Raw genomic sequence first — 14972 nt, 5'->3', positions numbered from 1 at the left:
CTGGCCAGCAGCAGCTGAGCTAAAGCCCATGGTTTCCAAAAACTGCCCAAGGGTTGGGTGTGCATCTCTCCTGGTCGTGTCATGGAAACGGGGCTTCCATGCAAAAGGATGAGTGGAAATGCTGACATCCATGCATGGGAGGGACATCAAGAATGTGAAATACAGCACCAAAAAAGGGTGGGGAGACTCACGTCGTGCTCTGTGTTTCTTGCTTGCCTGAGTCTGCATGTCCTGCTAGGGATTTTTTGGACTTGAAGCAGCTAATTCTTGTTCGAGGCTTCCCGCTTAGGATGTGTCCCCGTCACGTGGCGGTCAGCAGCTTGTGCTCCTCTCACCCCCACCGGTGTCCGTCTCTGGTTCTTGGGGCTCTGCTTCTCTCCTGCTGGGTCCATGCATGTAGCAGCACCCAGGGCTGCTCAGTGTCTGAAGCGCCACTCCGCCACCTCCTCCCACATTGTGGTTTTAATTAAAGTCTCTGTGTTTTGCACTGGTGGCTGTGTTGGTCTCTCTCAGCCTGGGGTTTGCTCCGCTTTGGGAGCAGAGCCAGCGAAGCTGATGGCTGGAGCCTTTGGCGCAGGGAAGAGGCTTTGTGGAGGCACTTGCCTTGACAGTGGTTCATCTCTTGCACCAAATTGACTCGTTATTTAACTGCATGAATCAAGTATATCCAGTCTGTCTTTGTATCCTTCCGAGGTGTCTTTTTCTCAGTATAGTATGTTTTATTTATTTATTTAACAACTTTGCTGTGTCCACCCGCCCCTCTCTCCCAGCTTGGATTTGGCAGGTAGGTGATGTGCAAAGCCTGTTCCCAGGCCAGCAAATACCTCTTGGAAGATCAGAGACTCATAACCAAAGGACGTTTTGAGCCTTGTTTTTGAGGCAGGGTGAGAATTGGAACCTTTTCCTTTAGATGTTTTTCCTGTCCTGCTGCAGGGGCTGACTCGGGACTTCCAGCACCAGTTTAGAGCAGCAGTTTCGTTGGATTTATATAGAAAATTATACCTGGACCTTCTTGGGAGTGGTTGGAGGTAGTGTAGATGCGCTTAGCGAATGCTGGTTTCCTTGTTGCTGGGTTAAATCTTCTCCGTCAACGCAGGCCAACTGTGTGAGCGCACGTTGCTAAAAGTGGCAGCAGCGTGGAGGGACGGATGGTGAGCAGAAATGTCATCTTGGATCACAGATGTTTTCTTTGAAGGCGCTTAAATTCATCTTGAATGTGTCCCTTGGTGAACGTGACGTGCAGTGAAGGGGAAGCAGACGTCGTGTGGGTTTCTCACCATCTTCCCGCTCAGCCCACTGCCCAAGCCAGTTTTTGTTTAAATTGAGTTTTCAGAACTGGATCCTTCGGCGTTGCGATGCGTAGGCCGGTTTGTGTTCCTGTTTAATAGTCCTTGCCTTTACAAGGGGTGCGTTTCCGAAATCGCTGTCAGCCTGCCCCCGTCTTTTTCTTTGCAGCCCTCCTTTATAAATGAGCATTCATGGCAGCCAGTAATAAATGAAGAGTTAAGAAGAGCAGCCTCATCTGGTGACAGCAGGAAAAGAATAAAAGGTGGAACTGTTTCATGCCATTGTTGCTGTATTTGCTTGTCCCTGGTGTGCGGCTCAGTTCCATTACGCAGTGCTGGACTCCTGCTATTAAACAATGAAGTCCCCACTGTAGGACCAGTGTTTATTGAGCAGCAAAATCTGAGCTGGCAGTTTCCAGGATGATGATGATGATGTTCTTCCTACCCCAAGAAGCTGGTGTTGAACCCCACAAGAGCCCTGGATGCTACACTGTGACCCTGCAACTGCACTGACTTACTTCCCGAAAGGGAGAAGGAGCAGAAATGGGTGGGAGAAAGTGGAATTGGTGTAGCGATAACTACTAATGTAATCTGAACTTTCCTACTGCCAACATGCTGGTGGGAACCTTCTATGCTTGAGAAGCTCACAGGGATCTCAGTGCTTCAGCAAGGGCTCTTCTGGCTCAGATGCAGAATTTAACAGGGCGTTTGGAGGTCATTTCATGCTCTAATAGCCAAGAGGATTGATCTTCTCCTTGAACGTTGCTTCCCCGTAGGTGGATGAGCACTCTTCCCATTGACAATGGAACAAACTCCTTGAGCATCTTGGGTTCAGACACGTTGTTTTCCTGGACTGATCTTCTAAAAATGGTGCCAAACTTCAAACTAGGATGAGCTCAATTGAAAAAGGACTGCCTCCACATCAGATTTAGCGAGGGCTGAACCATGACGGGCATCTTCAGCTTGGAGATATGCTCGTTGGAAAGAGCAGAAGGCTGTGAGCAGGCTTTGGAGGTTCAAAAAGGCTTTTGAGGGGGTGGAGTGGGAGCTTTTGCTTGCTATAAAAAGCCTGGGCTTGGGAATGTCTATATCGGCCGGCACTACGCGGGGCGTAAATACAGTTGTCGCTAAAATTGGAATGAGTCACTCCCCGTGTTCCCAGTTGCAACTGTAACAGAGATAATAAATTACGTCGAAATCCCTCATCCGAAGGTGGGCTTCGTAATACTTGGTGTGTGTGAACCCAGGGAAGCGGGAATGGGGTCCTGCGGGCACCGAGGTGTTGCTTAAGTCCTCCTGAGCGCAGACTTGCTTCCTTTTGTAAAAATGGATTAAGGATGTGCTCGAGGATTTGCTGAGCATATGAATGCAGGAAGGGGAGAAAGCAGAGGAGCAGCTTCCTATCACTTCTGTTTCTAAGACACTTGGGAGAGAGAAACCCAAACAGACCGTGCAAGTCAAGGTACCCAAGTTATCTATTTTGATTTGAATTCCTCACAGTGTGGAAATGTTGGGTTTGGGAGTTTTTTTTTGGAAATGGAGAGGTCTGTGATGCTGGACCCAGCCTGGTGAACGGTAACGGTTCATAGAATCATGGAACGGGTTGGGTTGGAAGGGACCTCAAAACCCACCCCCTGCTATGGGCAGGGACACCTCCCACTGGATCAGGTTGCCCAAAGCCCCATCCCACCTGGCCGTGAACACCTCCAGGGATGGGTGAGCCACGAGTGCTCTGGGCAACCTGGGCCAGTGCCTCACCACCCTCATGGTGAAGAATTTCTTCCTAATGTCTGATTTAAATCTTCCCCATTTCACTTTTAAGCCATTTGTGGAGCGAATGAGGTGCCCAGCACTGCAGCCTTCATGTAGACAGAGCGCTTCGGGATTCAGCTGGAAGTGGTTACGATGCTAAAGGAGATAAAGGAGACGTGTGTGGTACTACTGCTAAAAGAGCAAAGCATTCTCATATTCCTGAGTCGATTTGTCCTGTGATGGCTACGAACTGTATAAAATTGACTGGTATGATGGTTGGAAAGGAATCTCATCTAGAGTGAGATGCTGGAGCGTGTTCTTTCATTGGTACCATCTCATCGCTAAACGCAGCGACTCTGCGCCGGGTCTCACTGTTCCTTGTTTGGAGCATATACCTTTAAAAATATTAGTTTAGGTATTACACATCCCCTTTGAAAAAATTCCCTTGTAGGCAAGAATAAAACTTACAAAAAGGCTGTTAGAGAGATCATCAGCTCTGTATTAGATAGTGTGGAATATGCTCCACTAGCACCAGAGTTTAGTCTTCTCCAAATTACTGTAGAGGATTTGACTGTATCTTGCTGATCCATCCACATTTTAATTTCCTCTGCACGGATACATATTGCAGGATGCTGGAAATCCCCAAGCCCACTGGAGCTGCAAGACTGGATGTTTCATCCTGTAACACCAATAAAATGTTAATGCATACTAATAGCAACAGCAAAGGGGTTTATGGAGCGAGCGGGGAAGTGTTTTATAATTGCCAGGGTATCCGTGTCACAGAGAATTTGGGGTTAGAGTCATCAAGTGTTGAGCTTTTGTCAACACAGGGAAAGGAAACCCCTCAAATATACCTCAAACCTACTAATTTTTATAATTAGAGGGAAGACGGGAGATGAGTCCCCAGGGAGAGTAAAACATAAATTGCATATAGATGTGAGAGCTGCCCAGTGCTTTGGGTGGAAGCAGATGTGGGTTCGGTTGTCTCCTCTACTGCCAACCCTTCTGTAACCTCAACTAAGGACACCACCTCCGTGTCCCACCTGGAGACTGAGAGGAAAAGCACTGTCCTGTGAATCCAGGCATGAGGTGACATCCGGGAGTGCAGGGACTGAACGAGGAGTAAAGGCTTTAAGCTGAAAGAGGAGAGATCGAGATGAGATTTTAGGAGGAAATGTTTTCCTGTGAGGGTGAAGCCAGAGAGGTTGTGGCTGCCTCTGGAGGTATTCAAGGCCAGGTTTGATGGATCTTGGAGCCCCTGATCCAGTGGGAGGTGTCCCTGCCTATGGCAAGGAGTGGAAATGGATGGGCTTTGAGGTCCTTTTCAACCCAAGCCATCTATGATTCTCTATGTACAGCAGTGATGTGAAATCTAGGGAGCTGAGGCGTGGGTTGGCTTCTCCATGCGTTGCACTGCTTGGCTGGAGCATCTCACAACTTCCAGCAGCTCCTCCCATTTCTGCTCAGCCCTGCCTGGTGGTGCAGTCCTGTTTACTGCAGTCTAAGATACAAAAAAAACCCCAAAAAACCAAAACCCAAACGAAACAGAGATAAATTTGAAATTGGGGTCGGAGAGACCAGGTTTCTTCCATCTTTCGACAGCTCCACTGTTTCTTGCGTTGGACCAAAGCACATGGTCTCCGTGGTCCACAGGCAGAAGAGGAAAAGCCTGGATGATCACAGCGCTGCTTGTTTTAATGGAAATGCTCCAAAACCTGAGGATTTTCCAGAATCAACGGATCCCAAGCCAAGGTTTAAACCAGAGGCATTGCCTAACCCAGCAGGCACGGAAGGGCCAAGCTGAAGAAGCTCTCCATGTAAACGTTCCTTAAACAATATTAGGCTGAGTTAATCCAGACGCAGCTCTGGAGGGACAAACTGAAGGCTCTATTCTTCCCATTATCTCTCCACTTGTCTCAAAGCCTGGGATGTCCGTGTCCCAGCTTTTGAGGCTTTTTAACCACGTTCTTGCCTTCTGGTTCACCCCAGAGCAGAAGAACTGGAGTACTTGTGGTGCTGCGGGGACCACAGGCATGGCTTGAGGGGAAACAGGTGATGGAGGAAAGCAGCGGTGGCACCTGGACATGGGGTTGTCTCCTGGTCCTGAGAGTCCTCCAGGCATTCCTTTTGTGGCATCTGTAGGACCACAGCCACAGTGCTGTTTTGCCCCTGCACGGGGTCATCCCGCATCCTGACCTGAAGGAAGGGACGCTTTCCCTTGCCTTACTCCACCACGGGGTGATGGAAGACGGACACTTCACACACATACTTTGGGCTGGCGTTTGCTCTCCAGCGCCAAAGCAAATCATAGAGTCATAGAATGGTTTAGGTTGGAAGGGACCTTAAAGCCCATCCAGTTCCAACCCCCCCTGTGATGGGCAGGGACACCTCCCACTGGATTCGGTTGCTCAAAGCCCCATCCAACCTGGCCTTGAGCACCTCCAGGGATGGAGCAGCCACAGCTTCCCTGGGCAACCAAGAAATAAGGGGTTTCCGGAACACCATTCCCTGAGCTGTGCATCCAACGAGCCCTGGCTCTCTGCTAGGAGGGAGCTCGTAGAGATATCCCTGAATCCTGGGCACCCTGGCACTGCGTTTCCCAAAGGTTTAGGAGCAGGAACAGGTTCCTGTTTGAGATGTTTTGTTCCGTGTGTGGAAACACTGGCAGTGCCGGGTGGGATGCAGGCAGCGGTGGTGGGACAGGGAACGGCATGGTGTGTCCATCCTCCCCAGGGAGAAGGGGAGAAACAAAAGCTGGAGCAGCGCAGGGCACGGGGCTGCCTGGGCGAGGAGTAGAGGAAAATCATTGTGCAGGATTTCATCGGGGAGCTTGAAAAGGAGGCGATTTTGCGAGCAATCCGTCGCCTCTCGGAGCAGAACTTCCCAATCTCCGATTTCAAAATTCCATTCACATCAACGTTCACTTTCATGTTGTAAAACCTGGGGAAAAAGGGGCAGGGGGGAAGCAGCTACACACATTTCAGTGCAAAAAAAGCTTCATTTCAGGGAGGAAAAAGGGAAAAGCATGGCTTTGGTGGCAGTTTATGAAAAAAAACCCCACCAAGCTCCCAGAATGAAACTGTGGAAATATGCAGCGATAAGGAAATTTTCCGCTCCTGCCACTGTGGGGCTGAGCCTGAGCGGAGCTGTGAATTGGCCACTGGAGTCCAGCTCCAAGTTTAATAGATGCAACTTTTCTCTTTATCCAGGCTGGGAAGAACGTAAAGCAGAATTTGTTGGGATCGACCTTAGGAGTGGCTCTGGCTTCATGCTGGAAAGGTGGGAGCACGGGGCACGGTGCTGTTGATCCGTGTGGGTCCTTGTTGGTCCGGTGTGACAGGAGCCGGGGAAAATGCTCCCCTCCTGGTCATGGCTCTGGTCTGAGGGGGACCTGCTGGCCAGGTGGGAAAGGTGGCAAGGAGCAGGAATGGTCCATGGCAGCATCCAGGGCTGCTCTTGGGGTTTCATCACTTTGGGGAAAGCCCTTTTGCCCTCCTCTGAGCAGCAGCACATACTGGGTTAATGGTCCCCACAGGTGTGGGGCAGGTGTCTCTGCTCAGCGGCCCAATCATGGGGTCAGAGAGGAGAATAAGAGCAGCGTTGGGTGGATTTTCTCCTCTTGTCCTTCTGTAGGACATCAAGTGCCTCCCTTGAGGAAGAGGAGCCAAGGCAGCTCGGCTTGCCCTCTCCTTCCAGGCTTGGCTGACTCCTCTTCCTCGTGCTGGCCTCCACGTGCGGTTTGGCATTGGTTAAGATCTGGGCAAAGCTCATGGCTTTCCTGCCTGTCTGGCATAGAAACTCCAAAGAAAAAGCTCAGCTGGAAATGCCTTTTGTCCTGAGGAGCAGCTAGAAAAGCACTCTGCCTCCGAGGGTCTCGGCCAGTGGCGTTCTAGACCTGCCCCAGGTGTTCCTGCAGGAGAACCAGGACCATCAGGAGCAGTGCAGCCTCCTCGCCCAGGGGACACCGTGCCTAGGAGAGCAGGTGAGCTCCCTTATGGATTTTGCTCTGCTGAGCTGGATTAGTCCCAGTTTGGAGGATTTAGCAGCTGAGTTTCCCCGTTTGCGAGCTTGTTGGGGTAGCAGGTCCTTCTCAAGAGACCCAGTGTTGGGTTTTTGCTGTGGAAAGATGGATGAGGGGGTCTGTGCACCTCGCTTTGCTGCAGGGATCTGCCCTGCTTGCGTCTCTGTGGTTCCAGTGACCCTCCGAAGCACCCGGTGTTGGAACCTTCCCGATACCGGAGGAGGCTTTTGCTTCTCCTACCATGCAACCAAGATACTCGTGCGCTGATGGTGGTGGAGGTGGTGCTGCTGAGATGGCTGCTTTGTGCTCAGCGTCTGCTGCTTCTGTGCAAGGCGGTTTTGACTCTCATTTTTCAGTCGTGTTGTTTGTGCTCGTAGAAACAAGGGACAGCATCTTCCGTCACACAACAGCCTCCTCTTAACTTTCCCGACGCGCGCTGGTAAATCCAGGGTAGGCTTAACTCAAGGAGCAACATTAATCATCAAATCTATAAGCAGGATATAGAAAGGCCAAGCGCGAATAATTACTGCTTAGATGCTAATTACCCAGGCTCAGACCAAGCCCAACATATTAAACACGGCGCTAACGGGAGTAGCCTCTCCACCGCGTTGCGGTGACCCCCAATAGCTCTTAGATGTTTGGAGGAGTCCCTTGAAGATCCTAAAATCTATCTCCGCTCTTCCACGTTTGAGCCAGGGAAGCGGGATGGGAGAGACTCACAGCTGATGGGTTGCAGGAAGGCCAAATCCTGCACTGTGACTGGCAGAGCACAAAGTGGCTCTTCTAGGGACTGGGTGCAGACTTGTTCTTGGCCCTCCAGGTTTAGGGTGCGGAGCAGCTCCGTTTGTGGCTCAGCACCCAGGAACTGGTGCCTGATTTGTGATGGAAGGGTGGGATTTTCTTGGTTGGAGCCCAACCCCTCCCAGGGGAGCTGGGTGCAGAGGGCAGGGCTGGGTTGGTGGCCCAGGAGGCAAGAGAGGTATCTTCTCCACCACTGTGTCCATCCTCATCCCTCCCGGTGCAGGGGGAACCCGTTGGATGTGCAGCAATGAGCTGCGCCAATGGCACAAAGACCTGGCTGAGCTGTTGGCTTTGGCACTGGATTTGATGCACGAGTTCCCAATCTGAGCCCACCAAACACCCACCGGGTGTTGCTGGTTCTGGGCACAGCCTCATAACCCGTAAGTGCTGGGGACCACGCTGACCCTCTGCTATGGATGAGCTCAGCCCTGGAGCCACATCTGTGCTTGCAGCTGAAGGAGATGAAGGCAAGAGCCGTGCTGGACCCTCCTGGGCTCCGCAGGCGGCTGCCAGCCACGTTCTGCCCCTCCTGCCCACGAGAAGCAACGTAGGCTCTGGTGATGCACCACCTTCAGGATGGGTTTCTGTCTCTGTTACCAGAAGCAACATCTTTTTCCCGGGGTAGAGTGATTCTTACCCTAAACCATGGGGGCTTCAGTGGAGGGGCCACCAAGGGCACCCCAAGAACTAGATCTGCCTGTGGAGAGGGGATTGGGTGGTGTGAGTAAGGACACAGCTGTCTCACAGCTGGTGGAACAAGGGCTGTGTGTGGGGAGGTGGTTCCCCTGCTGTGGGGCAGTGCAGGACCCCCAACTCCCTTTGCTCTCTCTGATCTCCCACCCTCTCCAGCTCTGTGTTGGCCAAATTCCCTCCCATTTCCCCAGGGGATGCCTCTGTGCCTCGTTCCTGGTCAATGCCCGTTCTCCCCTGGCCGAGGGGGCACTGATGGGAGAGGGGACGTGGGAGAATTCTTAGGGTGTCCCTTTGGCATCAGCAGCACCATCTCTGGGGCTGGGCAGCACTGGGACCCATTGAGCCGTGCTGGGAGCAAATGTGGGATGGGGACAGAAGCCAAGGTGGGAGCAGAGCTGGACTGGGGAGGTCAGGAGGTGGCATTGAGCTCCCCATGACTTTGGGACCTTCTCTTTGCTCCAACCCATCTGTCCAGCATCACCGAGACAGGGACTGTAGCGGTGGGGCATGAGGTGGTGGTCACCTCCTGGGGTGCGAGGAGGTCACAGCCCCTTCCTCACGAGCGCCCAGGGGGTTCAGCCGAGTCGCGAAGGGATCAAAACATTTTGTGCCTGGAAGACGAGGAGCATGTACAAGAGTGAGGACGGGCTTGTGTTGGGGGGTGCAACCTTCCCCTGTCACCTCCCTTCTAGCCTGAATGCTTCTGCCATCATGATTAATTTATCAGGTACTTATGAATATGCAGATGAGACTCTGATTTCCAGGCTCTGCTTTCAGGAGAGAGGCTGTGTGATGGGCTTTCTGCTTGCTGCCGCCTTCGTAGAGAAGAGAAATGTCATGTACTGGGGTTGAAAATAAATAAATAACTGTGCTGCCGAGAGCGTCGGAGTCTCAGCGGCTCCGTGGAGATGAGGGTCTCCTCCTTCCTTGGTGTCAGGGATATTTGAGGGTCCCCATGGCATGTGCACCCCCATCTCTCCCACCCTCCCCATGGTGATGCAGAGGCATCTCGGCCAGTTCCAGCCTTTGAAACCCTGACTGAACCCCCAGAAACTTCCACTGGGAGCTGGGGCGAGGGCTGGGTGCCACTGGGAGGGGGGAGGTTTGGGGAAATGGGTGTCACTGGGAGGGTCACGTCCTGTGGGGATGGGAGTTCTCCCCACTTTAGCGCTGGTAACCTCAAGGTCTTGGAGATAGGGAACGGTTTGGGAGGGTGGTGAGTGCGAGTATGCGGACGCCTCGCTAAGACAAGATCTGCCCCCCCCCGTCCTCAGGGTTTGGGGTGCAGAGCTCTGTTGATCTGTGGGCATCTGCAGAGGGACTTGGGGTTTAAAACGTCCCCCAAATCCTGCGTGCAGCGGGCAGGGCTGTGCGTGCAGGAGCTGCTGCTTCTGCTCACCCCACTGCCAGGGCCCCTCTCCAGTTGCCTCCAGGCTGCGGAACTGGGAACTCTGGAGCTGGGGGAGGACTTGGAGCTGCCCCAGGGTCCCAACTCCAGGGTCTGGAGCAATGAGAGGGCTTCTCTCTGGCTCCATGGGTGAACCCCTCCTGGCCACAGCATCCAACTCCAGGGTTTTGTAGAGCAGTTGTGTTCCCACCAGCGCTCCCGGCAGTGCTGCTGTGCCTGGATGTGAGGCTCACATAGGCTTTATGTATTTCACTTTATTGTATTTTCTGGGGTAATTTGGAGGGGCAGCAGGAGAGGGGAGTGGGGCTCAGCCCTGGGGGGGGGTGTGGGGCTGCCCCCAGCTGCTTCCTCGGCCCCATAGTGGGGTGGAGGTTGCCCCCAGCCCTTTCCTCTACCCCATACTGGGGTCAGAGCTGCTCCACGGCCCCTTCCTCTGCCCCACTGTGGGGCCAGGACAACCCCCAGCCCGTTCTTCTGTTAGGGAGCAAGGGAAGAAGCTAGGGGGCAGGGGCAGGGCAGCCCCCAACCTGCTCCTCTGCCCCATAGTGGGGTCGGGGCAGCCCCCCCAGACCCCTCCTCTGTCTTCCAGACCCTTCCTCTGCCCCATAGCAGGGTGGGGGCAGCCCCCAGCCCCTATCCCTTGCCCCATAGCAGGGTTGAGGCAGCCCTCCCCAGCCCCTTCCTCTGCCCCATAGCGGGGTCGGGACAGCACCCCATAGCCCCTTCCTCTGCCCTATAGCCCCTTCCTCTGCCCCATAGCGGGGTCGGGGCAGCCCCCAGCCCCTTCCTCTGCCCCATAGCGGGGTCGGGGCAGCCCCCAGCCCCTTCCTCTGCCCCATAGCGGGGTCAGGGCAGCCCCCAGCCCCTTCCTCTGCCCCATAGCAGTGTCGGGGCAGCCCCCAGCCCCTTCCTCTGCCCCATGGCAGAGTCAGGGCAGCCCCCAGCCCCTTCCTCTGCCCCCCAGCCCCTCCCTCTGCCCCATAGCAGGGTCGGGGCTGCCCGCAGCGGGTCTCTCCCCCCGTGGCAGCCCGCGGGCGCTGCGGGCCCCGCTGCGGGCGGCAGGGGGCGCTGTGGGCGCGGGGCGCAGAGCGGGGCTGGGGAGGGGGCACCCGCCGAGCCCCCACCCGCCCCGAAATCCCATCCGTTCAACCGTTTTTTTAGTACGGGAAAGGGGAAGGCTGCGGTCCTGAGGGGCTGCGGAGCGGGGTTTGTCCGTGAGGAGGGCTGGGGGGGGGGGGTCCCCCGGCGATGCTGGGGGGGTCCCCGACGATGCTGGGGGGCGTCCCCGGGATGCTGGGGGGATGCTGGAGAGGTCCCCGAGGATGCTGGGGAGGGTCCCGGGAATGCTGGGGGAGGCAGAGGAGCGGCTCCAGGCACTGGTTTTGAGCTGGATGTGGGAAATTGGGATTTAAAAGAAGAAAATCTCTCCCATGCTGAAGTCGGGGGGAAAGGGGAGGGGGGCTCGCCCCCCTTTCCCCCCGGTTCGTTCATTCGGTTTAAAGGAGGGGAAGAGGGCGAAAAATACACACACAAAAAAAGGGGGGGACCTTGGAGGTGGGGGGGAGAAAGGAGGAACCCACCCGCACCACCCAGCGGCCCCGCGCGGGGATAACAAACTCCGAGTTAAAGTTCCCGAGCGCAGCGGGGGCGCGGAGGAGGCGGCGCTGCCCAGGTGTGGGGATGGGGGGGCTGCCAGGTAGGGATGGAGCTGGGGCCGGGGTCCCCCCGGTTCCCCCCCGGCCCCTTCCCCACTTGGGAAGCACTGTGCGTGGCATCCCCAACCCCAAAGAGGGGCTGTTGTTGCCTCTTGGGGGTCGCAGAGGGGGTGGATGGTGTTGGGGAGGGGATAAAGGGGGTTTGTTAAGCTTGGGGGGGGGGGGTCAGGGGGTGGGGCAGAACCTCCAAAAGGGGTCTCAGACACAGGTGAAGGGTTTCCGTGGGCTGCAGCGCGAAGGAAAGTGAGGGCACGGCAACTTTATCATTGACTTTTTATTAAGATTATAAATTTAAACAAATCTGAACAGTTTTACCCGGTGATATACAATTTCATATGCACAAAAATACAGGCTTACAAACAAAGGGGGGGGGAAAAAAATGAGAAAAGGGGAGGAAAAAAAAGGAAAAAAAGACCCCAACAGACCGTTTGGCAAAGCATCCTCAGTTACACATAGTGCTGATACTGTGAAGTTGAGAGCGGGTAGGCTGCAAAGAAACAGGGAGGGGGGGGGGAAACACGACCAGAAAACCCACCTTTTTACAACAAAAGGTTTTTCTTTTTAAAAAAAAAATATATTAAAAAAACCAAAAATAAATCGAGAGACTCTACAGGAGACAGATCTCTTCACAAGACCAAACAATGCTGGTTTTAGGGGTTGGAAGGCTGAAAACCAGAACAGTTGAACTTTAAGGAGAGGGGGGGGAAAAAAAGAAGAAGCTAAAGGAGAAAAAGAAGAGTAGGAGACACAGCAGAGCGGGATGGGAGCAGTGGTACACGGTTACCTGCGGCATCACAGACACACAGCGGGGCGGGGGCTTTGGGGGGCTCTCCCCCTCCCCAGCGGGGAGCAGCCCCGAGGGACCCCCCCAGCCCTGCTTTTTTTTTTTTTCCCTTTATTTCCCCCAAATCCATCTCTCCTAACCCTCCAGCGTTACCCTGGCACAAGCGGTGGGAAGGAGAAGTCGCATCGCACGCGTTTCTTCTGGGAGGAAAGTTGAAATGTTTTCAGTTCTGCCTCGTTTTGTTGGCTTTTTTTTTTTTTTTTCTCCTTTCCCCCCTTTGAAATACATAAAGAAACGCACAAAAGTGAACGGGCAGCGGCTGCCTGGGCCCTCCCCGCACCCCAAAAAACGGCCGAGGAGGGGGTGAGGTCCCCGCCGGGGGTCCCGGCTCTCACGTGGCGCTTCCCTGCCCCGGGAAAGCCTCCTCGAAGAGAACCCCGAGCGGACACAAAGAGGATTATTTAAATAGGTGCTTCGTTGTTTTTTTTTATTATTATTATTTTGTTTGTTGTTGTTTGTTTTGTTTTCGTTTGTTTGCTTTTTTTTTGTTGCTTTTTTTTTTTCTCTCTCTCATCTCTGCAAAAATAAAGTCCCAAGATCTTAGATTTTTTGTCCTTTATTGTACAATTTATAAAACACTAGCGTGGCTCTGCCCTCCCACCTCCCCTGCGCACCCCTCGGCACCCCCCACACCCCCCCTCCTCGCTTCCCCCCAACCCCCCCACCCCCCAACCCCCTCCTCCTCGCCTTTGTTTCAGGGTCCCCCCCCCTCCGGAGCCGCTGTCCCTCGGATCGCACCCCCGTTTTTCAAACCCCCCACCCCTTGTCCCCCTTTTTCCTTCCCCCCCCCCCCTTTCTTTCCTCTCTAAAACGCGACGATGGCCCGAGTCCAGGCTCCCAGGCTCGCCAGCGCCTGCTTGCTGCACAGCTGCCCGTTGAGGGGCTGCTCCGAGTCCTGCTGCCGGCTCACCAACCCCGTGAAACCGGAACCGAAGATGGAGATCAAGTTGGAGATGTTGGAAGAGTCCTGGGGGTGTTCGGCGCTGTATTCCTCGAAACGGGCGCGTTTGGTGCACGGGGCGAAGGGGGGGCCGCCCGCCACCCCGCCTCCCCCCGGCTCCCCTTCCTCCACCCCCTCCTCTTCCTCCTCCTGCCCCGGGTAATACTTGCGCTTAGTGCCCGGCGTGGGCGGCGGGGAGGCGAGCCCCGGGGCCGGTTGGCAGCAGCAGGGACACTGCGAACAGCAGTCTTGGTGCAAGTACCCGTTTTCCACCGTGGTCACGACGTGAGTGTCCAAATCCAGCACGGTGGTTCGGCTGCTACAGTGCGGTGCCCCGAAGTCACAACCGGCGGCGTAAAGCAACCCCGGGGCGGCTCCGACTCCCCGGTAAAAACCGGGTGAGGAGTCTCTGCAAGGGGTTCGCTGCAGCTCCGGGGGTGCCTCCAGCAGCTCCGCCGAACCCCGCAGCGCCGAGCAGCCCCGCGCTTCGCGTTCCTGCGTGTCGGGGGGCTGCGGGAGAGCCGGTGGCTCCGGGGGGGCGGCGGGCGGCGGGCAGGACGGCATGGCGAGCAGCGGGGAGCCCTCGGGGTAGTGGTGCTGCTGCTGTCGGCGGTAAAGCTCGGCGTAGCGTTCGCTCAGGTAGAGCTGCCGGGCGTTGCGGAGCACATAGGAGACGAGCAGGTTCTTGTGGAGCTTGATGCCGCCTCGCTGAGTGCGGGAGCTGTGGATCTTCCGCAGGGAAATACTGATCAAACTCTGCGCATCGAGGGTGCACTCCATCCTCCTCCGGCCCCTCAGCATCTGCTCTCGCCACCCCAGCAGCCAGGCACCCCGGGCCGCATCCACACGGCAGCCGGGAGGGTCGCAAAAATAAAAACGGAGGATAAAGAAGCGAAAGGAGGGGTGGGAGAAGGGAGGAGGAGGGGGGGGGGGAGGGAATAAAAGGAAGGGAAAGGGGGGAAAGAGGGGAAAAGGGGGGGGAAGAAGAGAGAGTGAGGTCGCTGGAGAAGGAAAAGGAGGGGAAAAGAGAGAGGGGTGTCTTCAGGGGGCGGCCAGCGGCGGGAGCGGAGCGGGCATCGCCGTGCGCGCCGGTGGCTCCCGCTGCTGCTGCCGCGATCCGTGCGGGCTCGGCGCGTGCAGCCAGCGCCGAGCGCGCCCCCGCCCCCGCCCGCCCTCCGCGTGTGCGCGCCCGGCACGCCCCCTTCCCCCCGCCCCTGCCGCGCAGGCCACGCCTCCTGCCAGCGCAAGCCACGCCTCCTTCCAGCACAGACCTCACCCTTCCTCTGCATAGGCCACGCCCCCTTCCCACACAAACCACTCCCCTCTCCACACGGACAACATACCTTTCCACACAAACCACGCCCCTTTCGCTCAGACAACGCCCCTTTCTACGCTGACAACGCCCCTTTCTACTTAGACCACGCCCCTTTCTACTCAGATCACTCCTCTTTCTACTCAGATCACGCCCCCCTTTCCACACAGGCCACGCCCCCCACCCCACTGGCCGGTACC

At 55.5% G+C, this 14972-nt stretch overlaps 1 protein-coding gene across 1 annotated transcript; it reads right to left on the bottom strand.

Moving 5' to 3' along the window:
• Positions 1-13310: 13310 nt before the first annotated feature.
• Positions 13311-14599, bottom strand: IER5L (immediate early response 5 like). The gene has a single exon (XM_054084195.1). The coding sequence runs from the start codon at positions 14259-14261 to the stop codon at positions 13326-13328; it is 936 nt and encodes a 311-aa protein (XP_053940170.1). The 5' UTR covers positions 14262-14599; the 3' UTR covers positions 13311-13325.
• Between the last annotated feature and the right edge of the window lie 373 nt (positions 14600-14972).

The sequence above is a fragment of the Cuculus canorus genome, chromosome 19 (genome assembly GCF_017976375.1).
Source record: "Cuculus canorus isolate bCucCan1 chromosome 19, bCucCan1.pri, whole genome shotgun sequence".
Taxonomy (NCBI): domain Eukaryota; kingdom Metazoa; phylum Chordata; class Aves; order Cuculiformes; family Cuculidae; genus Cuculus; species Cuculus canorus.
The sequence above is the reverse complement of the archived record's forward strand: the minus strand, read 5'-3'. Positions and strand labels throughout refer to the sequence as shown.